Here is a 24080-nt window from a genome sequence, read left to right as displayed (position 1 = left end):
CCATACTATGACTTTTTTTTCATTAAATTTTTTTGAAATACTATACTATGACTTTTTTTGCATGCCATAAAAATGTCATATAAAGTCACAGTATAGTATGTCACAAAAAAGTAATTTTTATGGTATATCGTACCATGACTTTTTAGGACATTTTGGATGCACCCCCTTTATACATAAGTGGCTGAATGTTTTAAAGTCTGATGCTTAACATCCCGAGTCTGAGAAATATTTAAAATTCAGTTCTCAATGTCTACAAGACCAACTGCAGTATTTCAACGGCAGTTCTTGCTTTGACGTCCTCTTCCTGCTTTGAGGTGAAGAACAATAAAAAAGTGAGGCTGTCCACAGAGTCTCTCGAGACACTGAAGGAAATAGGAGGAGTACAATATGACTTAGCTTTTGTATATCTTAGTGCCTTTATAACCGAAACGGCCATGAAGACGAGCTTGGCATGCATTCTCATTTTAATTCAGCTCTTTGAAGGTAAGAGATTTTTCACATTTTACTTAATACTTACAAAAAACTGTAACATTAAGTTTTTTTGCTCCACCCTCTACAGTGTTATCTGATTTTATTTACTGGGAAGTAAATCAGACCACAGTTGTGTGGCTTTGGTTACAGCCATGCTCGCTGCTACAGCGGTGCTTAGAACTAAATGCAAACATGCTGATGACAACATGCTGATGTTAAGCAGGTATAATGTTGACCATGTTCACCATCATAGTTTAGCATGTCAACATGTTATTATTAGCTAATTAGCACTAAACATCGTAGTATTTAAATTGAATTATTGTTTTGATTCTTCACTAAACAATCAGTTTTGCTAGTATTCAGGTATAAACCAAAGCATTGGAAATAGAAATTTGGTTATGGTGGTCACATTGTCGGCTTTATGAAAAGTTAAATGTTGACTTTGACCCTATTTTCCCACGTCTTTGTGTCCAAGTGTCTAATGGGGACAGCTCTTTTTGAAATTGGTCCATTATTGTGGGAGAATGCTGCAGCCACTAGCTGCAGAAAAAAGGTTTAATTTCTCTGTAGGGTCCTTTCCATAATGTTGTCAGACACCTTTAATAACAATCTGAACCATGGACCCCTTGGGCCCCCTACAGGGCCTACTTTACAGCCCTGTCTCACTTTATTTTAAAGGTTGTGAATCACTGTATCCCCTCAAATGCCCCTGTATTGCAACACTGTAAAAAAAGACAATCATTCCCGTCCACCCCTTGCATGTCTAGACTGGAGGGTGTCAGTATTTTTTTTACTCTACAGATTGTCTCTCATTTTAATCTGGTCAGCAGCTGTCTGCTCGGCTCCGTCTCAGCTGAGTCTCACGTAACCGCAACCTGAACTGAAGCCTTTATTTAGGCTTCTATGTCTATTTTTTTTTCAACAATACGTGCATAAAGTTGTAGTTTTGTTGCCTAGATGTAAAAAAGTTGTAGATTTATTGACTTAACCTAAAGAAGTTGTAGTTTTTGTTGTCTAAACCGAGAGAAGTTGTAGTTTTTATGCCTAAACCTAAATAAGTTGTAGTTTTGCTGCCTAAACTTAAAGAAGTTGTAGCTTTGTTGCCTAAACCTAAAGAAGTTGCAGATTTATTGCTTAAACCTAAATAAGTTGTAGTTATGTTGCCTAAACCTAAAGAAGTTGCAGATTTATTGCTTAAACCTAAAGAAGTTGTAGTTTTGTTGCCTAAACCTAAAGAAGCCTTTTTGTTTGTGCTCAAAATGTTAGAACGTGTTGCTTGTTTTATAGTTTCACTTTTACAACGTGGTAGGTGTAGTAGGCCCCTAATGAACCACATCTTTGGTGCTTAGTGACTGATAACACCTATTTAATGGCCTGATAACAGTCGAATCAGGTGGGTGGATTGATCGACCTTGTCATCCACAGCTATCCTGCTAGCATGACTAAAGACGGGCATTAACTGTGTATTTGTCTCCTCCAGCCTCTGCAGAGTTGATCTTTAGGCAGCTGACAGAGAGCCAATCACTGGAGCTCTCCTGCTCCCCTCAGAGGAGGCACAGCAGCCTGATGGGCCTCCACCTTTACCACCGCAGCGCCCAGAGCCAGACCACCCTGCTGTCCATGGCCGAGGGCGACGAGCCGAGGGTCGACCCCGAACACAGGGGGCGTCTGCAGCTCTGCGGAGGTCTGGGCTCCTTGCAGGTTAACGTGACCATATCCCATTTACAGCTCAGTGACGCTGGACTCTACATGTGGGAGCTGAGCTACAGAAAGGAGAAAAGCTCTGATCGCATCATCCTCAGGGCTCAGAGGGTTTTCTTGTTGGTTGAAGGGACAGGTATGTGGTTCAAACACCTCACAATACACTCTGCTGCAGTTAAACCCTAAAAGTGCAGATTGTCACGTGTGTTGTCGTGTGTTTGTGGTGCAGGGAGGTCATGCCAGTGCTCTCCCAGTTACCCTCCTCTGCTCTTCAGCATCTTTACAGTGGCGACGTTTCTTCTGCTCACAATCAGCTGGCTGGCCATAGAGAAATGTGTGAGTATTTACACTTCAACTGACATTTCATTGAGCAGGATGCAGATTTAACTCAATGAGTTTTTTCTTAAGGTTGCTATATTGTAAAGCAACAATGTGTTAGACACACAGACGCCCAATTCCAATCTGGCCCCTACATCTCCTACTCTGTGACGGAGTGAACTACATCTGTAGTCACACTCACAGCTCAATAAAGCTCCTTCTTTAAAGTGGAGGGTATAAATACAGCGGGACGAACTCCCCTCTCTCCGGCAAGGAAATAAATAAATATCAGAATCAGAAATACTATATTGATCCTCGGGGGGAACCTGAGTTATATTTTGCTCTGGATGGATGGATGGATGGAAATCATGAGAAAATATAAATAAGAACTATATATAACAGTCCAAATAATAATGCTGAAAAATAAGATATATGCAAATAATATAAATGCATGCATTTATAAAAATGCAAGACTAGTGTAAATAAATATGAATATTAGTTTAAATGTACCAGATTAAACCTGTAAACCAGATTATTATAATTATTACACTAAGTCAGTATTGCACAGTTGAAGATATAATAATTTATGGGGTTATAGCTGCTGATAGGGGTAAACAATAATAAATATATGTTGAACGCTTCACAATCTACTGAACATGTCTACTGTTTTCTAGACTAGACAAGGGTATATTTGATCCTAAATACAATGTGTTTACTTTATGTTGTTGACGTCTGTATGATAATAAAGTAGAATAAATAAAATCTTAGTTTGAGTGGTTTACAGTGAGTGTTTGAACCGGTAGTCGCACAGAACTGACATGACGAACACAAAACGGCGTTGCACGTCGTCAGTAAGGGCAGCTGGTTAAGTCGGCATCGATGCAGACTCGTTGTTGGAGGGTTTTATAACCCACTTCCACTCCCCACTGACTGGTTTGGGATGGTACTAAATATGGCGGACCCTCCACACGAACGGAGTGGAATTGGGCCAGTGCGTCTTTTCTCCTCATCTCCCATAATGTTGCAGTATTTCTGACTGACGCACTAGCTGCTGTTAATCACAATTACAGTTACACGAGTGAGTCATATTAAGGTCAACACCAATTAATGTGTCAGCGTTAATTGAGGCCTGACAGACGTCTGTTTGACTGAGCTAGTTCTCAAGACAATTTTTGAGGCCTGATAATTACTGCTGGGGTTGTTGGCGTATGACTCACAATAATCTGCGACATTATGCCAAAAGGCAAAGGGCAAAATCTCCACATCAATAAGAAATATCCAACAGAAGTAGACTTTCACCATCACTGGCTGACAGACATACAGTATGATATCTGACAACTGGAACAAGCTACGGACTCAAAAATGATCATCACAGTTAATTAAATCATCACTTTTTTTCACTTAATCTGTGTTTATTACAGGTATATATATATATATATATATATATATATATATATATATATAGGCCTACTGGGTTGTAAAAGGGTTCATATTATTCGGCTATTGTGTGTTACTTTGCTGACCAACAAGTCTCAACTTGTGCTGTATATCTTAGCCTACTTTACATCTACTATTACAGAGCTGCAAGACATCCAGCCCACACATTATTTTTCCTTTTTCTCATCTTTGGTTTTTCCCCTTGTCATTCATTTGAGAGTAAGTCATTAAGTTATGCAGCGCGGCTGAAGAATAGGAGGATAAATATTTCTATACCAAAAGAAAGGTTGAACCTGGAACACAGACAGTTTACAAGAGGGGCTGACAAATGATTATCTTTCTTTCTATTAATGTGTCTTTTCTCATCCAAAAGGAAAAAAGTTGCTGTTCTGCAGGAATAAAAAGGCATTACTCTTTCAAACATGCACAAAGATCGACTCATTTAATAAACATTTAAGTCATTTCTTGAGCAAAGACGCCAAAAATTCTCTGCTTCCAGCTTCTCAATTGTAAATACTTACGATAATTTTACTTTTTGAATGATTGTAATCCGAATATCTTTTAGTTTTTGGGTGTTTGCATGATGTTACCTTGGACTCTGGGATATGGTGATGGACATTTTATAGACTAAAATCGATTAATTGAGGTAACAATCGGCAGATTAACTGATTTAACACAGAAGTTAAAAGTAATAAATACATACTGGAACTTGAGGTCTTGAGCATAAAAGCAAATATTAAGTGCAGAAGCTTGCTAATATTGAATATAATCTGACGTATGCATGACCCGAAATTTTTTTTCCATAAGCATAATAAATAATGTTTTATGTTGTAGATGAAGGCGAGGCGTCATCACAGACCACAACCTTCAGCTCCTATCTATGAGGAAATGACCAGGAAGCAGCAGAGCGCCGGAGTCCCCCAAAATAACCCCGAGACCACCTCACACCTGGAGGAAGTCAACTTCCCTGTGTACGCTAACCCCAACTTCCGACAACCACAGGACAACTATTACGCCTGCCCCAGACAGCTCGCCGCCCTCAGAGTCTAACTTGAACTCTGGCACTCTGCACAACGCTGCAGAAAAACGCCTCACAGGAAATGACACCGGCTCCACCGCAGATATATGAAACACGAAACTGAGAGGTGAATTCTCGTTCAGGAAATAAAGAGTCACGTATATGAAACTTGCCTTGTCGGAGGTCTGCGCTCTCCGAGTGCACTTCTACTTCTGTAATAATATGTTATATTATTCTGTGTGTGTTTTTGTCTTGTCCTGTTCATGTGTGTTTGTGGACCCCAGGAAGAAAAGCTGTAGCTAACGGGGATCTTAATAAACGAAACTAAACTAAACAAACACCAAATGGCACATTTTTAACAGCCAAGAAAAAAATGCTATTTTATTAATATTTGAAAGAAGCTCCATAGTTCATGAAAACATTTTGTTTCGGTGCATGTCATTTAACAATCACATTCTATGAGGAGAAAGAGATATACAGAGAGAAAAAAAAAATAAAACATTACAAGCCACTGACTTTTCATTAAATCTCAGTACAGACATTTTTACTTAGTATTTCAAAAACAAAAAAAAAGGCAAAAAAAAGAGAAATAAAAGCAGCCCTAATCCCGTACCCCCACCCCGCCCTCAAAAAAAAAAAATAAAAATCTAAACAACTGAGAAGAAACCCGTTGAGGGTGACAGGCTAGAATCCCACAGTGCTAAAGAGTGAGACGCTCATTGGTTTTAGGAATACACAGCATGGCGATGTAGCGCTAGGTCAATCTGAATCAGGGGAAGGAAGCTGGAGGCGGAGGGCTCTACATGAATCACCTCTCCACCCCCCCACCCACACCCCCTTAAAAAAACAAATAAAAACACATTGGATCCCAAAAACCCCTGCAATAGATCAGCCACGTAGAAGTAGGCCATAAAATCCCCATCTTCCAACCCTCCCCTCCCCCAAACACTTGTGCATAGTTTCATGATCCTTTACAACCAGCTCATGTTTTACAAACATCCTCCAAAATGTGAAAAATGCTCCACAAAAGTCTGATTTATCTATTAATAATAATAATAATAATACCCGCTGTGGGAGAATGAGAGAGAGAAAGAGGAAAGAAAGAGTAATGCACAATGTTCCTGATTCAGTCAGGACGGGACCTCATTAACAAAAACACAATAAAGATTCAAACATACAGCATCTTGCATGTTATTTCACCGTCTCTTTTTTTAACAATCAAAATCATTTACCTTTTTTTTTTGTTTGTTTTTAAATGTAAAGCAATTTTAATATATAGATTTATATATAAAGCACTCCATTTTTCATTTAAAGTCCATTATTTGGTTATTATGTAACTGCTACGGATTTAGAAACAAAAGGTTTTTTTCTCTTCTTCTGAAATCCATAACTTTCAGTGCTTAGAATTGTTTCTTTTAAATCATCCTTTTTTTTTTTTTACTAGTCATAAAAATGTACATTAAATGGCGTGGAGTTGGTACTCTGGAACCCTGGCCTTCCTGAGACAAGATCCACTTTTTCGTGTGTGTGCAAGATAGTGAGCAATTATGTCTTTTTTTTCTTTTCTTTTTTTCTTTTTTTTATATAAAGGAAAAATATATATAATCAACATAAAACATACAGGCTTCAGATAGTCCATGAAATCAACATTAACACAGAACAAAAGAAGGTTAAACAGAACGAGACAACACTGTTCAATCCCAGAGCTCTGAAAGTAGCACAAGAAATCTTCATTCTTTGAAGTGTTGTGTTTCTTAAAAATGGAAGCATTTGTCCTTTTTTTTTATTTTTTTTTTATCTTTTCCCAACATTCCCAACATTCCCATGGTTTTATTCCTTTGTGTTGCTGATTTTTTTTTTTTTTTTTTTTTTAACTCCAGAAAAAAAACAAAAGTGTTTGTAAACCGTCAGTGGCCTTGCAGGAAAAAAAAAAAAAAATGACAACATGAGAGAAATTGAACAAAAACAGAACGAAAGCTAACAAACCAAAAAGGTAGGCACCTCTGTAGTGAGCCCTAGAAGCCAAGGCTCAGTCTGATGTCTTGTCCTTCACTCTCTCCGTTGCTCAGATTTGGGAGAGCTGAAGTCCCCTCTACCCCAAATCTATGGCCACAGGTCTGCAAAATACTTTTTTTGCTGCATTTTTTTTATACATAAGTGATTTTTTTTTTCAGTTTTCTCGTTTTTTTTTTTTTTTTAAGGTTTATAGTCCGAAAAAATGGTGCAATACTCAATTATGATCCATACTTTCTTGGATTATTCCACAATGAAAGCCACTAAGGTAGATAAACATTACATTTTTAAAAACACACTTATTTTAGTCCTTGAGTAAACATTTACACGTGAACTGTCCCCGTCTCCCCTCAGTACTTGTATCATTGTTGTTCGTTTAGCTGGATGAGGGGTGAGGCTGACACTCAGTGCAACGCTAGAGGCTAGTAACAATTAACATCAGTATATATTTCTGACAAGCAAAAAAAAAAAAAAAAAAAAAATTATACTGAATTGAAAAGAAACACAAGGCGGAAATTTCCTCCGCTGTAATCACGAGCTCTCACGCGTACGTATACGTTCACCTCGCACACTAAACATTCATCCGTACAACATACAGTACAAGCAGCCTTGTGCAAACACTCAAATACAACAGATGTAAAAATTTGCCTTTATAATCGCTCTTTGTTTTCAACAACACTCGTATTTCAAATTTAATTCACTCTGAACCGATGCTATCAAAAATCTCTGAAGTGTATGAATGAGACAAAAAACCACTACAAAAAAGTGTTCACATTACATTATTGGCGCTTCTTTTGATTCAAGTATTTGTTTTTCATTATTTTGTATTACTCTGATATGTTTATGATCTTGTCTTCTGGGAAATATAATGTGGAGGAGGATACACAGGGGTAAGGGCCAAAGCCGGGGCGGGGTTAGGGTTAGGGGGGCTTAGGCTAAGTGGAAAACAGAGAGATCTAGCCATATACACACCCATTATGTACTCTTGGTTGTATACTGTATATGAACTAGCATGTGCATATTCAACCCAGGCCTTTGTTTGTTTTTAAAGAGCGATTTGCTAATTCAACTCTTCTCGGGGCCCCTGCCCCCAGACACCTCGTCTGATCCATGATTGAGAAGCATATTCTGCTCGAGCTCCAGTTGCCTTTGAGTCTGTGTGACTTTAAAAAAAAAAGGGAGCGCATCTGATTTCCAACACTTAGACAGGTAGATAAGAGTGCAGGCGAGGGGGTGTGGGAGTGGGGCGGGGCTCTCAGTGCTGGTGCTGCGCCGAAAAAAAACATTAAAAAATCCAGGGCACATCTGAGACTCGACCTCCGTCCCAGTAACCCGCTCTGTTCGACGACCCACATCCGACGCCAGTTGCTTGATTCAAGTCCAGTGTGGAGTAAATGCAGGTTTATCAGGAACACAACAGACAGACGACACAGGCAATAGTGATTGTTTCGTTGAATGATGGGGAGTCTGAGGCGACTCTGGAAGAGGGCAAATCCCGTTAAGTTTTAAGACTTGGTACCGAACTTGAGGTGTGTCCCCTATTTCTGCTGATAACGTCGGGTCCCTGCTGCGACCCCCTTGCCCCCCAGAAGCCAGATGAGCAGAAATGACCTGTTATATATATAAATGCTGGCGCGACCTTCAGGTTGGAGGTTCAAAATGAACCGCCTGGATACAGCTTCCCCACATGTGGCCCAGATAGCGAGCCCAGACGGGGCGAGAAGGCGGCAAACAAACAGAACATCTCAGCCTCGGAGTGCACTGCTCAAACAGACTCGTTTTTTTTTTGTAGTTTTCTAGTTTTTGCGTTGATGATAAAGAAAAAGATGTTTTTGGTTTTTAAAGAGATGTACCCGATGTGACCCATAAACAGTGCACAGACACATACAGGGACCACCCCCCCTCACATCCTCATAATCCTCCTCCTCCAGCAGCCACTACATTTCCAGTCCACTGTTGGTGACAGACCAGCACCATTCATCTGTCCTGCCCTTCTACTCCTCAAGCCTCCTACAGCTGGAGCTTGTGGTCGTACGCCCTTCCTGCAGCAATAACAGAAAGTCTCATCACGCTAAAGATAAATTAGGATATGGCAAGGTGGAAGTTTGCAGATAAGTTGGCACAAGACTGAAGACTCTGTTTTTGCCAACAACTAGTTGCCTCCAGCAGGTCATTTAGTGTCATCTAGTAGCTCTGTACCACACAGTGGGAGACTAAACCCTTTATTTGATCCAGGGGAGGTTGTCAAGGGAAGCTGCCTGGTAGTAAAGGTTGAGATATTGAAGTGATTGGCAGATGTAAGAGGGGGGGGGGGGGAGGGGATGGCTGTGATTTTCTAGATGGCTGTGAACGAACACCTCCTTGTCTTTGCATAGAAATGGAAGGCTGTTATCAGTTGAGGTGGTTCTAAGTGTAACTGAGTGCTCCCAGAGTTAAACATAAAGCACCAGTGTGAGTGAGGCCCATCAACACTAAAAGGATGCGTGTTATGAGACGACATAGATGTGGAGGCGGCCCCAGGATGGACAGAGGAAGTTGGCTCACTATCCTGGAGGAACCTTTTTGACTTGACTACACAACCTTTTCCCCCAATTGATTTGACTCTTCAAAAACCCGACGTAAAGAACTCCACCCCACCGACCTTGTTCTACTGAGATCTTGCAGTGTGTGTTTCGCGTGGCCTTTGCTGCACGGCTGAGGCGTACCCTCTCCGCTACACACCGCTTTGTGCCTTTCGGAGGCAGTGGGGAGGGGGGGCAGGAGAGAAGCTGAACACTGCATAAAGACCAATATTTTGAAAAAAGCCATGAAATCATCATAAAAACAATTATTATCTATATCATCAATGATAAACAGCAACAATATCAGCAAACTTCATGACAAACAATCAAATAAAAAAATGCACACTGGCAAATTCCAAAAACAAAAAACACATCAAACGCCTCCGTGTCTGGCTAAAGTGATTCCTTGCAGGAGAGAGACACAAAGAGAAGAGTGGAGGTTTGCTGAGGACAGACTCTGGCGCAGCAGTAGTAGTAGATTTAATACAGGTGGGCCAGTTCTGAAAGAGCTGCTCTTGGCCTGGAGGCCAGGGGGGAGGAAGAGGAGGGAAGCCAGTCTGTAGGGATCCGCAGGGAGGCGGCGAGAGAGCGAGCGAGAGAGAGGGGAAGAGAGGAGGGCAGGGTGAGGGTGAGGGCTGCTGCAGAGCACTGCACTCTGCAGCAGGCAGGCACTCAGTGGCCACACTATCACACAGGTTGGCAGGGCCTCCAAATAGAAAGAAAAAGGATGAAGAAAGATGGCGATCCTCCCTGCTGGATCCAGTAGAACATAAAACACGTCGAGTGTTTTCCAGACACCAAAAAGGCTAAAGATTTCAAAGTATGCAATGTAACAGTGATATTTACTTTGATAAAAAGAGGGCGAGTGCTTCGGGGTCTTTCCCTGCGCGCACCCATCGTCAGTTCTTTCTTTGTATTTCCCTTCACTTTGCTACCATGTTTGATATCCTTCCTGGTCCCACCGACGACTTGAGGGAAGAAGGATTGAAAAAAAAAAAAAAAAATCTTCACATCCAAGTTAAAAAATAAGTATATAGAGAAGCCACTAAGCAGATTGCTTTTTTGTCTTTTTCAGTTTTTATTTGCCAGTGTTGCTTCTCCTTTTCTTCTATTCGTTGGCATTAAGGGTATAAGGAGCTGCGACGCTCTTGCTAAGTGCTATGATAGACCAACTATTCACAAATCTTTGCTTCAAACTTTCCTACCAAATTTGGGCAAAAAAAACTGGTCTTTTGGGTAAAAAAACAAAAAACTGTCTCCTCTCATTTTGGTTTGATGCCTTCACCCCCAAGCACACACATCTACACACACATACACAGAAATACTCACACACTCACACCCGTCCCTCCGTCTCCCCCCGAAAAAAACCATCACCGGCATGAGTGTGGAGAGGCTGGCTGAAGAAGTGCTTTGTGTACGTCCTTGTATCTCGGACAGAAGGTGGTTGAAGACCAGCTCGCTCCTCTCCTGAGCTCACACACTCTCGAGGGGGAGATGAAGGGTAGTAGTGGCAGTTTTAGGGGGGTGGGGCCGATAGCGTTTCCTTACAGTCTCCTCTCTTTCTGCGAGAGGCCGTGGTAGGGTGCTTGGACGGTAAAGTCTGTGGCTTATATTGCACGTCACTTGAAATGGTGGGAAACACACACACCAGTCGGGGAACATTTAACTTGAGGTTTTCCACAACATCAGTGAGAGGGTCCGAAACTGAGAGACCAAACTGCGAGTTTGCCCGCAGACGAGTTGAGGTGCATTGAAGTGTTTGTCTTTACAGTTCCTTAGTAATAGCAGTGGTTCATTTTGTCGTCCATAACTGTACATGCGACGACCCCCAAATCTCTCTCCACCCCCCACCCCCACCAGATTGACAGACACATTTGAATAATATTTCTTTTGTTTGCAATGGTTTTAAGAAGAAGAAGAAAAAAAACTACAAAAATAAATGGCTTGAACACGGCGAACAGAGTTGCATCATTCCCTTTGAGCGTTGTGTGGGGGGGAACTCAATCTGCTTGCAAAAAAAAATGCACTGAAGTTGTGAGCTGTGGTTGCTAACGTCGAGCCACAGCAGCATGTACTCTCCACTCAGGTTTCACTGGCTCAGAAATAAGGGTGTGCAAGTGTCCGTATGCTTCTTCACCAAGTACAGAGTGAGTGAGGATAGCAGGGCAGGAAAGAGGTTAAGGCTAATATTAGTGCTGAGAGAAACAAAATGTTGAGTCTGGACCAGCTGAAAGTTCGACAACCACTCTGATTGAAGGGCTTTTTACTTTGGGAATGACGCCTTTTTTTCGTGGATCTCTGAGGTGCAGTATGATTGCCTGAACAGGCAAGAGAGAGGGATTACGCAAGTTTAAAGATGGTAGGCTCGTCGTGTGTCAGTTTGAACTAAAGTACGTTTCACACGGCGAGTTCCCCAAAAAGTTTGTAAAAAGTTTCTCTTTCTTCGTTGAAGGAAAAACTTCCTGTGTCTCCAAAAAGTAAAAGCTGAACACTGTGACTAAAATCTCTCACTGAGATTCACAAAAAGAACTGCAACTGAAATGTCATTAAAAACAAAAAGGAGTCGAGGAGGTTGGCGAGGGTGAGCAGCGAGGATGTGGCCTCGCCCTCCTCTCGTCTCTCCTTTTCACCGTTACAGCCACACTGATTATCTCCACAATGATTTGCAAAGGTTTTTGCTCCTGTTGGTGTTTTGTTCCTCCCGGGCTCTTCCGTCCTACATGGACTCCCCGCTCAGCAGGTCCCCAGGCAGCAGCGTATTGATTGGGGTGGGACTCCCCATGACCCGTCCCTCCTCTCCGCTCGGGGGTCCCCACAGGCTGGAATACTGCGGCACGCCACCCCACAGCAACTCTCCGCCCGCCTTTCCTCCGCCTGTTCCCAGGCCGCCGCCGTTACCGCCGCCGCCGTTGTTGTTGTTCCAGTGGGGTGAGTGACCGATGGGATGGGAGGATCCGGACCCGCTGCCACCCATCCTTGACTGATTGCCGCCTGGAGAGGCTTGCCAGCTGGTCGTTCCGCCAAGTGACTGGCCCTGTGCAAAGAAGCGGTTCACTTCCTCTTCCCCGGCGAACTCTGCCAGGATGGTGGTGTTCCCGAGCACACACCTGGAGGTGAGAGGAATAACATAACAACAAGCGCAATGGTTAAAGGGAAAATTGACATATTTTTCAACCTTATCTCTATCTGAGTTAGGGATGTAGTGCGAAAAATGGCTGCCAATGTCCTCTGTGCCTCTGGGACGCCGTTTACAAAATCTGTTGTTCTTCCTGCATCCGGAGACGTCGTTGGAGGAAAGGAAGAACTACAGAGTGCTACTTCAGCTTTGGTAGCTTCAAAAACGTCCTTGTTATATGTGGATGAAAATGGGTTCTATGGGTACCCACGAGTCTCCCCGTTACGGACATGCCCACTTTATGATAATCACATGCAGTTTGGGGCAAAAATATTAATATTTTGCTTGCAGTATAAATGTGTTATTATCACCTATTCTAAAATGGTTTCTGCGTACCGAGGTCGCTAAACAGTCACTGTATAAAATGACCTGTGGTGACCTCTAGGATAATCACAGCCTCAAGAAACTTTACAGTCACAAACTACAGTCCTAGAGCATTCAGAGGATGGATGGCTTTCCTAGCTAGATTGACAATAAGGGGGTTTCTGAGCAGTTTACACAACACAAGTGCTCGCCATCCAATCGCCGAAAAATGCAATTCTTGCAGAAATCTCCAAATGTCAAAAGTTTTTGATCCCAAATCACAGCATGACTTCTTCTATGGTGTTCCTCAAGGTCTTGGTGTCTTAATTTGGTATTTTGGAGGGATTATTGATAATTTTTTTTATCAATACTTGAGTGGAAAAAGATGGTTAAAAGACTTACATGTGCAGGGACTTCTGAGCCTTGGCAGCTTCATCCTTGGAGCTGTAGCGCACCACAGCGTTGCCCTGCGTCAAGTTGAGGTGGAATGTGATGAGGGGGCCGTGTTGCATGCACAGTGTACGCAGAGTCGAACCGTCAATCTGGGACACAAACAAGCACACACAGAGAGAGAGAGAGAGAGAGAGAGAGAGAGTGAGGAAGATGCAGTTCATTCTCTGTGAGGCCTAAATGCTTAAAGGGCTAAGAGGGAGCAGCTGATTGTAAACTGGTACCTGTGGAGTGAGGTTCCTCAGAACCAGCCAGCTGCTGGTCCTGGTGGAGCTGTCTGTACTCCACGTGGTACCTGCTGTGTAGAAGACAGAGACAAAATCAGTTACCAACACTGTATGGGTGGTGTCGACATCCACCCAGTGTCAGTTGACACCTGTTCAACCACAACAAGATCTTCTGAAGTCGTTGTCAGTCGGGTTGTTCACCACATCACAGTGCAGCTCACGCTCCGAGTACACTCATACTGCAAACTGTACAACCCCATACACACTTACACACTATGGCTCACATTTCACGACAGAGAGAAATGTCTTGAACTTTGGGTCTTAACTTTGCAGTAAGTCTCATTTAAAGCTGCAGTAGGCAGAATGTTTTTGGCATCATTGGGCAAAGATCTCATAACAACCTTTCAGCATATTGTAATTCAAGTGTTCTGAGAGAAAACTAGACTTCTGCTCCTCCTCATGGCTCTGTTTTCAGGCTTTAAAACATCTAGCCCGTGACGGGAGACTTTGACCAATCACAGGTCATTTCATAGAGAGAGCGTTCCTATTGGGTGAGCTCCGGTCATGTGACCAGAACTTGGCGGTGGCGTCACAAACATTCACATTTTACAGCTAAACCGCGCACTACAAGATGATTCTGAAAACATTTGAGGAGAGAAATAGGCATTAACGTAACAGAATATTGATTCATATTTGATCAGCGCTGCCTAGTTTGACCGTTTGGTCGGAGTTCGCGAGTGATTGACAGACGGCTCTCATAGACGGCAGATGGACAGCAGACCTCAGATCAGCTCTGACTGCTTGTTTTCCTCCGGTCTGTGAAATCTTGCAGATGCCGTTAGGAGCACCGGAGGACACATGATTTTTTTCAGGTTACCTGTTTCATGTACTACTGTCAGTTTATAGCGACCGTTTTATAAAAATAACTTTTTTAAATCGTATTTGCTCCAATCTCTCCTACTTCAGTTTTAATTTCAGTTTTTTGATGCCCAGTATTTTCACATAACGGACAAGAACATTAGCTTACATGTCACATGTCTACACGTCTTTGATGCCAACAGAACTGCAACAATGTTTAATCTGTTCATTCACTAACAATAAAACCAGTACACCTGTTTAACTGTCTTGTGTAATCAAGTAATTATTGTAAGTAACATTTTGGTTATTACATTATATCCGAGGGTTTGAGGATATTTCCTGTTATACTAAGATGCGATCGTGGGAGAAATTCTTCAAACAGGCCACATGGTTTCTGGTCCTCGGCCACATTAAATAATAACTTCAACAAAGACAATCTTAACTTCACGTGATCATACAAGTCAAAATGAGTTCAACTGGGCTTTTGACACAAAAGAAAATGGCTTCATCTGCTTGATTACTTTTGCTAACTTCTTCATCTGCACAAAAATGTTTGTGAAAGTTATGTGAAATGGTTCGAAAGACACAGCTTTGACTGATAATGGAGCAGAGTTAGATTCTACTATTAACCCTGTAATGTTTGCCGACATTTCTTGTACAGATAAGTTTCATGTCAGATCAGTTCTGTCATTATCGCAGAAGGAAACGTAAAAAAACGTTTCTGCCTGGCTTATACTGTATAGATATAGTTCTCTCTCAGACTACCTGAGGTGTAAGAGCTGCTCCAGCCTTGGGCCAGACCCAGGGAGTTGCCCCCCCAGGTTGAGGAAGGCTTGGGGTTGCTGAGGCCGGGTGGGGGTCGGGACGGGGCCACGTTGCTGCTCCGGGGGCCCTGAGGGACCTTCCACAGCTCGTGGGACAGAGAGGCCTGGCTGTGAGAAACGGGGCCTGAAGACCAAGTAGATTTCATCTCTGACAGTTTACCTGTTTGGGAATAAAAGAGTGAGAGTGAAATGTTGGCCTGCAGAACCAAGAGACAGAAAGACAGCTGGGGACCTGTACTACCAAGCAGGATTTGAGGTTAGCGAGGTAACTTCAGGGTTTTCCGTCCTGCAACGGTGGATGGAGCAGGTTATGTTCCAGATAAGAGATCAACTTGTATAAAAACACCGCCTACTGACCAATCACAGCTCAGTAAGCGGATCGTATGATAATATTACACAAATATGAAGAAGTTAAAATCATAATCCAGACTAAAAACAACACAGTTTAAACTGACAGATACAGGAAGGACAGCTGGCTGGATGCTGTGGGTGTTTACCGCTTTGAATTATGTTTTTATATTTAGTTTTTTACTTTTATGTGTTTAACTTCTTCATATTCGTCTAATATTATAGTTTGCTCTTACTTTGTATAATGTGCCGCTCTGCTGACAGTAGACTTGTCCATGTTTGTGATTGGTCAGATGCTGCAAAACCAGCCCCCTTTCATGTGAACGCGCTCATATCCAGATTGAGAAACCCTGGGTTGATTTACGGCGATGTTATATACATGCATGCATCCTCTCAGAGCCTACGCACGCTGGATACTGTCTACTGTCTACTGTCTACTGTCTATCATGGAGCACTGAGATTTATTACAAATTTTAAAGCCCTTATGCACCACTGCTCTTTGTATGCTCAGGTAGGATGGTCTGCCTTGACCACCCGTAGACTGAACCATTGGCGTGTTCTTCTTTATAAGGCTATTCTTGGTCTGCTTCCATCTCACCCACGGACCTACATCCTTCAAAAAAGTACGGGAAGTTACCGTCTTTGCTCCCGGGACTTAATCCTACTAACTGTCCCCAAAGTCCGTACTGAACCTACTGAACTCCCTCTTCTTGGAATCAGTTACAAAATTACCTGAACTTTCGAGAGCTGGTCTCACTGGATGTCTTTAAAAAGATTTTTAAGTCTTTAAGAATATTGCTTCTAAAAGACTTGGAAGCAAGCACATCTGGCTGCAGATGTTTTGAATGCTGATGAATGTTTCTTGATACCTCATGATTCTGTAATTTGCTCGTTGTCTTCGTTTTATGTCTGCAACCGTGTAACTGTGCTGCTGCCTATCTTGGCCTGGACACTCTTGGAAAAGCGATTTTTAATCTCAATGAGTTTTTACTCCTGGTTAAATAAAGGTTAAATAAATGACCGCTTAGCGTGATCTTGTTTGTTAGGGTTAGTTAAGCCAGATAACGAGAAGATACTCTGGGTATGTTGAACTGGCTTCGTAGTACAGGCCTCTGCTCCCACAGGAGGGAGGCTGCAGAGCAAAATGATCGGACTTAAAAGTTCTTTCACATTTGTGCAAAGGAGAGCACTTCCACTGCCAGACACAAGGAGGAAGGAGATACACTTGATACACTAACACCACGGGGGAAATATGCACTGCATGAGAGGCAAAGATGACAGGGAGAGAGCTCCTGGTATTTAACCAGGAGCTTTAATGGACTGGAGAGACGTGGTTCAGGCTCTGCTTGTTACAGTAACAGGAGGGAGAGGATCATGTTGATTTGCAGTGATTCAGCCACTGCAATGTGGGGGGGGGGGGGGAGAAGGTTACGGATGAACCATGTACCTGCATCGTCCGCCTCCGGGGACGACAGACTGAACGAGCTAGTGTAGGCACTGACTGGCCAATCGGTGGAGGGAGGCAGAGCCTCGCTCTGAGATGAAGTGGGAGAGGAGCCTAAGGCGATGCCATCAACACAAAACAAATAACAAATAGACAAACACAAAGAAATAAGGAAAAAATAGCAGAAAGAGAAAAATGGGAGTAAAAGGAACAAATGCACAAGAAATGATGACAGTAAGCTCGTAAAGAAGAGTAAACTGGTAAATGACAATGATTATAGAAACAGTTAAAAGTAGGAAAATGAAGAACAGAAAGAGTAAGAAGCAGGCTCTCTGGTGGCAGCAGCTGCATGATACACGGGGACACGGCTTCTTCTACTACACAAAAACGTCTTACTAAGTGTCTCACAAAGACATGTTTTCAGCCCTTTGCTGGAAAACTGTGCTTCAGCTCTGCTCTCACCTCCACTCCTGTCCCGCAGCAGGTAGCGGTTGACATCTTGGATGTTGGTGTTGATGGTGGGCCCGCTGGGGACGCTGCCGGGGGTCACGTTAGGGTCGGTCTCCGGGTCGATATTCTGGAGACCCTTCCAGGGCACACCGGGGCAGAACTCTGAAAATCAAAAATGTTTGCAAATGTCAATAATAGTGTCATTCACATAGTCCACAAAGCTCTACACTAAGAACAGAACTATATTAATGCATAACTACATGAAACAAACACCTGGCTCCAAAACAACAAACCATCAACAGAGAGAGCTTCAAGGTTTCCTCACCTGGTGGCCAGTTGATATTGGTCCCATTTGCCATCTTGTCATTGCTGCTCTTGCCCTGCCCCCAGCTGTCTGGGGGGTTCAGGGGGCTGGTTGGAGACTCTGAGCTGGACATCAGGTTGTAGGGGCTGTAGGAGTCCTCCATCTGAGGGGGCTTACCAGGGGGGCCCAGGTTGGAACCTGAGAGAAGTGGATATTAAAGTAAAAAGTAAACAATGAATCTGGTCATTTACATGACCCATCCTGCATCTGTCCCTTTTTATTGTTAATTAAGGTTATATGATAGGTCATCATAAATATAAACTTTGCATCAGTTGGGGACTTCTCATTTTAGATTACCCAGGATGCTCTTTGTTTCCTCACCATGCTTGCCCAGGTTGGGCTCCAGAGGAGAGGAGCTTCCAGAGAGGCTTTCGATGGAGTTGGGATGCGTCCACTGCGACAGGCGCGATTGAGGCTGGGGGGGTTCCTTCATAGACATACCTCCCACCTCCATGCAGTTTACATTCATGTTTGGATTCAGTCCAGCTGAGGAGACAGAGAGCGGTTACTTACACGAGCCCGCGACGGTTTAGCGCTGCGTTACTTAAGAGAAGTAGCACTCACAGAGAGAGTAGGAGCTGTAGGTGTTGGGAGATGACTGCTGCTCTTTGGTCTGCAGGTCAGGGAGGCCTGGAGCCTGGGGGTGACCTGGAAACGAATCCAGGCTGGATTTGCCCCCGCCAGAATGCAGGCCCGAGTGGGAGGGGGGCGGCTGCTGTTGCTGCTGCTTCATCAGCAGGGCCTGGGCCAGCTGACGCTGGTGCTGTTGGATCTGCTGCTGCATGTTATTGATTGTACGTGCAACCTGTGACGACATCACAATGGAGACATATTTATGATCTACAATGTGCAAGTGTTACATTTATATCATAATAATAATATAATAAACGTTATTTGTATAGCACTTTTCTTACAAATAAAAAATACAATAAAACAATAATAATTAAATACAATAAAATACAAATAAAATGCAATAAAATATAATATTGATAAATAAATTGCAATGAAATCAAATTATTAAAAAAAAAAAAAGAAATATAAAAACTGAAATAAAAATAGGCCAGGACTTTTTTTGCATCACAATCAGCTTTCTTTAGGTAAAATAATTATAACTCAGTAAATTTAGGATATTTTTTAGTGATCAGAATGAGTAATAAGAGTGCAGGAAAGAAGAGAAAAGTTAAGGTTAAGAGGGAAACTTACTTGCTGCTCTTGTTGTCGAATGGGGCCGGAAACGTTGCGTTGCGCCTGCAACATCTGCTGCTGAATTTGTAAACGCTGGTATGCCTGTGTGTCAAGTGTCAGCATAGTTTCAATATCAGAACATGTCATTGTGTCTATATATCCAGTTTTATTTACAGTCCAATTAAAAATGCTCATCATGCATTTGGTCTTTGCAGATATTTGCAGAGTGCGCTCTTCTGCGTCTGCAGGCAATTACATCTAATGTATGTAATGAAAGTGAAAGCAGATGAGGCTAAATGTGACTCACCAGTTGCAGCTGGTAAAGTTGATTCAGGAGGGTCATATGTTGAGGGTTTATTGGTGAGGTTAAAAGTGCAGGATTCAGACCAATGTTTTTTGCTGCAAACTGTAAGAGCTGTGCTTGAACCTGCGGACAAAATATCAACACATTAAAAACACAACTAAAATGTAAAAACAGAGCATCAGTGGTGCATATACACTAACATGAAGTCCCACATCAGCTTGTAGTATTGATGTCTGAATAGCAAAAATAAACTGATACATAATAAATGAGAAACTCGTAGTGGGGATGTTTTAAAAGACTGCGATCTGAATGTTAAATATTTATCATTGCATACATTAAAATGCTTTGCCTAGTAACGTGTTTGTGTAGTAAGTGAGAAATGAGGCCGTGTGTGTGTGTGTGTGTGTCTATACCTGAGGGGAGAGAAACTGAGGCACTTGAGCACGTAGACTAGGCTGAGAGGAACTGAGAGGCGGCACTGGCGGCTGAGGAGGCGGCTGCGGCTGCTGCATGGCCCGGGCTTGTGCTGCTCCACCGCCACCAAACATTCCACTCTGCATCTGCTGGACGGACCGGGAGTCAAGACAGAGAGACGGTCAGCAGAGTGCCAGAAGGTCCTTAACAAGTCTTGAAATCAATTATCTATATCCATGGGTTTGTAATATCTTAAATATTGTATTTAAAGTTGAAACACCCAAATTTAAATGACATTTCCTACCAGCATTAAAATCCAAAACTATTTCAAGGGTATTTTTTATGTAAATGTATGCATTACCTTATCCATGTAGGGCAAGCGGGGATCTGCCGAGGGATCTTTGGAAAGAAGCGGAGGCCGGGCGCAGCTCATGGGCTTGTTGATGAGCCCGTTGTTGTAGTCGTGGCCGGAGATCCCCATCCCCCGCTTGTCCAGCTCCGTCTTCTTCTCCAGCAGGGCGCTCATGGCCTGGTCCAGGCTCATGTTGTTGCTCTTCAGAGCCTCCTCTGCTGGATCCCTCTGGAGAACAAAACCACAAAAGCATCAGTAACACTGCAGAAACAAAGCAACTACATGGTTTACTCTGATTAATAGATTTGGGTTACTCGTCTCGCACATATGCTCAAACTGTGCATTAAATGGCCAATCACATTTAGGCTGCGACAAAAGACTGTTTTCATTGCCGATTAATCTGTTGATTATTTTCTCGATTAATAATTTAGTCTATAAATGTGAGAAAATTGTGAAAAATGACGATCACGATTTACCAGGATAACTTCTTCAAATGTCTAGTAGTAAATATTCCCATTTGAGAATTTAGCTATTTTTTCTGACAAAAGTGACTCAAAAATGACAAATTGATGCTCAAAATAGTTGCTGATTAATTTTCTGTCAATCGACTAATAAGTGAATCGACTAATAGCTGCAGGTTTAATGACCATCATCATTCTCAGAGTGGACTAATTAACATGAATTTAAAGGGGACATATCGTGCTCATTTTCAGGTTCATACTTGTATTTTATGTTTCTACTAGAACATGTTTACATGCTTTAATGTTTAAAAAAAAACTTTATTTTCCTCATACTGTCTGCTTGAATATACCTGTATTCACCCTCTGTCTGAAACGCTCCGTTTTAGTGCATTTCAATGGAATTGCAACAGAATTGCGTTGCTATGCAACAGCTTGGGTCCATGTTTACTTCCTGTCAGCTGATGTCATTCAAATACACTGCAACAGGAAATAAACTGGGACCCATTTAGAATGTTTACGTTTAAAACTGTGAATTGGTCTAAATATTGTATATTTGTGACATCACAAAGGGACAGAGATCCTGACGGATTGTTTCAAAAGCACAGTTTCTGAATACGGGCTGTGCGTATTTCTCCGTGGATTAAGCGTTTCGATACTTTCACAGTATTTATATAGAACTTAAACCTGCTTTATTATATAAAAGCCATGAAAATGTCACTTTTTACAAAATGGGACCTTTAACATGCAACAAATATACACATTTATTTACACCTAAATATTTTAAATTCATAATTCATTAAGAAGACGAAAGCAACCATCAAGAATAATCTTTGGTAGTACGAACATTCATTTTTGGGAGTGTTTTTTAAGAGACGATACAGAGCAGAAACAGGTTGCTGTCTGCCAGATGTTATTTTTTTGATGGTCGCTCCCGTAGATGAACGTTTTCTAATCTTGCACATAGACGCTTTACATCATGCTCATTCCCCACATTTAAAGGGCAAATTAATTTAATCAGCAGTTTAGTGTAACTTCAACTCACAGGGAAGCCCATGTCCGTCAGCTGTTTGATGAGACGATTCATGATCCAGGCATCTTCTTGCTTCCCTGGGACTTTTCCCTGGGAGAGCTGAGGACAGAAAAATATCATCACCACACCGACGTAATAATATTTTACTATGAAAATTGTAATTTCTAAAGGACTACTAAGGGACTATTGTGTATGTGATTAGCCCTTAGCTTCATACCTTCGGTGGGCCCTTTTTAGATGCGTTGCCCCAAGAGTTACAGGAGGAGTTGCTCTCCTGGGAGGTGGCGTTGTTCCACATGTCTCCCTCCTCAGCGTCCCACTGACCTCCCGACAGGTTCATCTCTTCACCTCCACCTCCACCTCCCCATCCGTCTTGCATAGGTTTGGGAGCTGGAAAACACGCCACAGGAGAGGATATAAACCAAGGACGTATACTTCTATACTACATCTGCCTTATGTGATAACTTTATGATATTAGTTTCAGAATAATTGATCAAAATCAATAACTTATCAGCCTCAAATGTGCTTATTTGGATAATTCTTACACAATTCAATAATTAGAATATATTTTTCTTTACCTCCGCACGTTAATAAAAAAAGCAATATAACTTTGACTATATGTTTTCATGTGGTAGATTTAATCCTTTCCAACTGGTTCAAGTTCAAGTTCAGCATCCAGCTCGTTGTCCTCTTGCTAGTAAGCTTTCAGTTGTTATAATATATATTTAGTTTAGTTTATTAAGATCGCCATCATGGGTTTTGTTAACCTGGCAATAATGAGGATCCCCCTAATATTACTCAGTGGATTAATGAGGTAAATTTATGTGCTTCCTTGGAAAAAATAACCTATGCTATAATAGAAAATAATAATTGTGCCATTTTTTTTTTTTTTTCTACATTTAATTAATTAATTAATTAATTAATTAATTAATGAATTTAAGGTTTCTCTTTTACTACCATGGATTATATCATTGTAGTACTTTATTACTTTAAATTTTAACTAACTAATCAAATTATTTTTCAAATTATTTTTATGTTATTTTTTCTGTAACTTTACCTCCCGGGGTGGGAAGAAGGCTGGACCTGTCTCTGTGTGGGAGTGAGAAGCAATGTGTATGTGTGTATATATGTATGTAAATATTAAATGTTAAATGTAAGATATTATTTTTTGTATTATGGCACCGGTGTTATGTTTTGTTATGTTTGGAAAAAAGGAATAAAAATAATAAAAAAAAATAAATAAATCCCCATTAGCAACGGAGCGCTATGCGCACTGTTCTGTTTTGTACCATTTGTAATGTCTTTATCTTCTCCATTCGACCATATTCCTGGGCAGCAGTCAAGATTGGACAATATTAAAGCTTGAATCACCGGTCTCGTTGAGTTTAGTGTCAAGAATTGTGCACATCTTCTAATAACAGAAATACCATTTACCATCTTAGCAACTATATTATTTATGTGTTTTGTCCATGATAATTTACTATCCAAGATAATTCCAAGGAGTTTGGTCTACTGGACTTCAGTCAATAGATCATTTATGTGAAGATTCAACTCTGGATTTCTATTTAGAGTTTGGTTTGAACCAAATACAATGCTATTTGTCTTAGAAACATTCACCAATTTATTTTTCCTTAAGGTTCAGACAACGCTTTTCAGAAGGAAGCCTGGGAAAATAACTAAGAACTGGTTGCATAAACTGAAAACATTGCACATTACTACATAGAAGTAATCTGAGCCAGCCACTAGGGGTCAGTGTGGATTTGAGGGTAACATTTCCAGTGCTGTTGCTTCCCTTGTTATCATATTGATGTCCTTGATTGACTTGATTCATCAGAGGAGAATTATTGAACACGTGGTATCATTATTCCTCAAAGACATACAAGGTTAAGGGTTATTTACCAGGTTTGCAAGATGCAGATGTCATCGTCGGGTTGCCCCTGCCGTAGCTGTCCGGGTCTCCCCGGTCTCCCCAGCCTCCGTGGTTCCCGGTAGTTTTGCCCCAGGCAGACGTCCCGTTGTCGACGCTGACCGGAGCGGGTGCGGATTCCCCCCAAGAGCTCTCTGATTTAGTGTGGGAGCCTGATATCTCTCCCCAACCTGGAGGACACACACGAGGACAAGGGCATGTCAACAAAAATACTTCACAGCACAAATACCAACATCTAACTAAAACATGCTTTGGATACAATTTGGATAGATTTTTCTTATAAGAAGGCAGAACGAGATATTATGAAAACCTAAAATGATTCTATTACAAACTAAAGATATTACATTAAGAGAAACAAATGTTACTGGCGATGTTTTTAAATAGTCACCGTCTGCATTTTCCAGAAATATCAGAAGCACTGAGAAATACAGCTGTCAAAACAAAT

General features: G+C 41.8%; 2 protein-coding genes across 2 annotated transcripts in view; one reads left to right on the top strand and one right to left on the bottom strand.

The window, feature by feature from the left end:
- Positions 1-339: 339 nt before the first annotated feature.
- Positions 340-5806, top strand: LOC119501139. The gene is made up of 4 exons (XM_037791276.1): positions 340-483; positions 1952-2308; positions 2402-2508; positions 4762-5806. The coding sequence occupies exons 1-4, from the start codon at positions 435-437 to the stop codon at positions 4975-4977; spliced, it is 729 nt and encodes a 242-aa protein (XP_037647204.1). The 5' UTR covers positions 340-434; the 3' UTR covers positions 4978-5806.
- Positions 5807-6371: 565 nt separating this feature from the next.
- LOC119501138 (trinucleotide repeat-containing gene 6C protein-like) overlaps positions 6372-24080 on the bottom strand; it is a 61516-nt gene continuing 43807 nt past the window's right edge. Inside the window, 16 exon segments of the mRNA XM_037791275.1 lie at positions 6372-12626; positions 13400-13539; positions 13672-13745; positions 15298-15516; positions 17152-17262; positions 17611-17760; positions 17924-18100; positions 18284-18448; positions 18527-18767; positions 19166-19249; positions 19455-19574; positions 19865-20014; positions 20227-20445; positions 21721-21807; positions 21926-22098; positions 23608-23805. Of these exon segments, the coding sequence (XP_037647203.1) occupies positions 12236-12626; positions 13400-13539; positions 13672-13745; positions 15298-15516; positions 17152-17262; positions 17611-17760; positions 17924-18100; positions 18284-18448; positions 18527-18767; positions 19166-19249; positions 19455-19574; positions 19865-20014; positions 20227-20445; positions 21721-21807; positions 21926-22098; positions 23608-23805 (2699 nt within the window). The 3' untranslated portion in view covers positions 6372-12235.

This window comes from Sebastes umbrosus, chromosome 14 (genome assembly GCF_015220745.1).
Source record: "Sebastes umbrosus isolate fSebUmb1 chromosome 14, fSebUmb1.pri, whole genome shotgun sequence".
In the NCBI taxonomy this organism is placed as follows: Eukaryota; Metazoa; Chordata; class Actinopteri; order Perciformes; family Sebastidae; genus Sebastes; species Sebastes umbrosus.
This window is presented reverse-complemented; position numbering and strand designations above follow the sequence as displayed.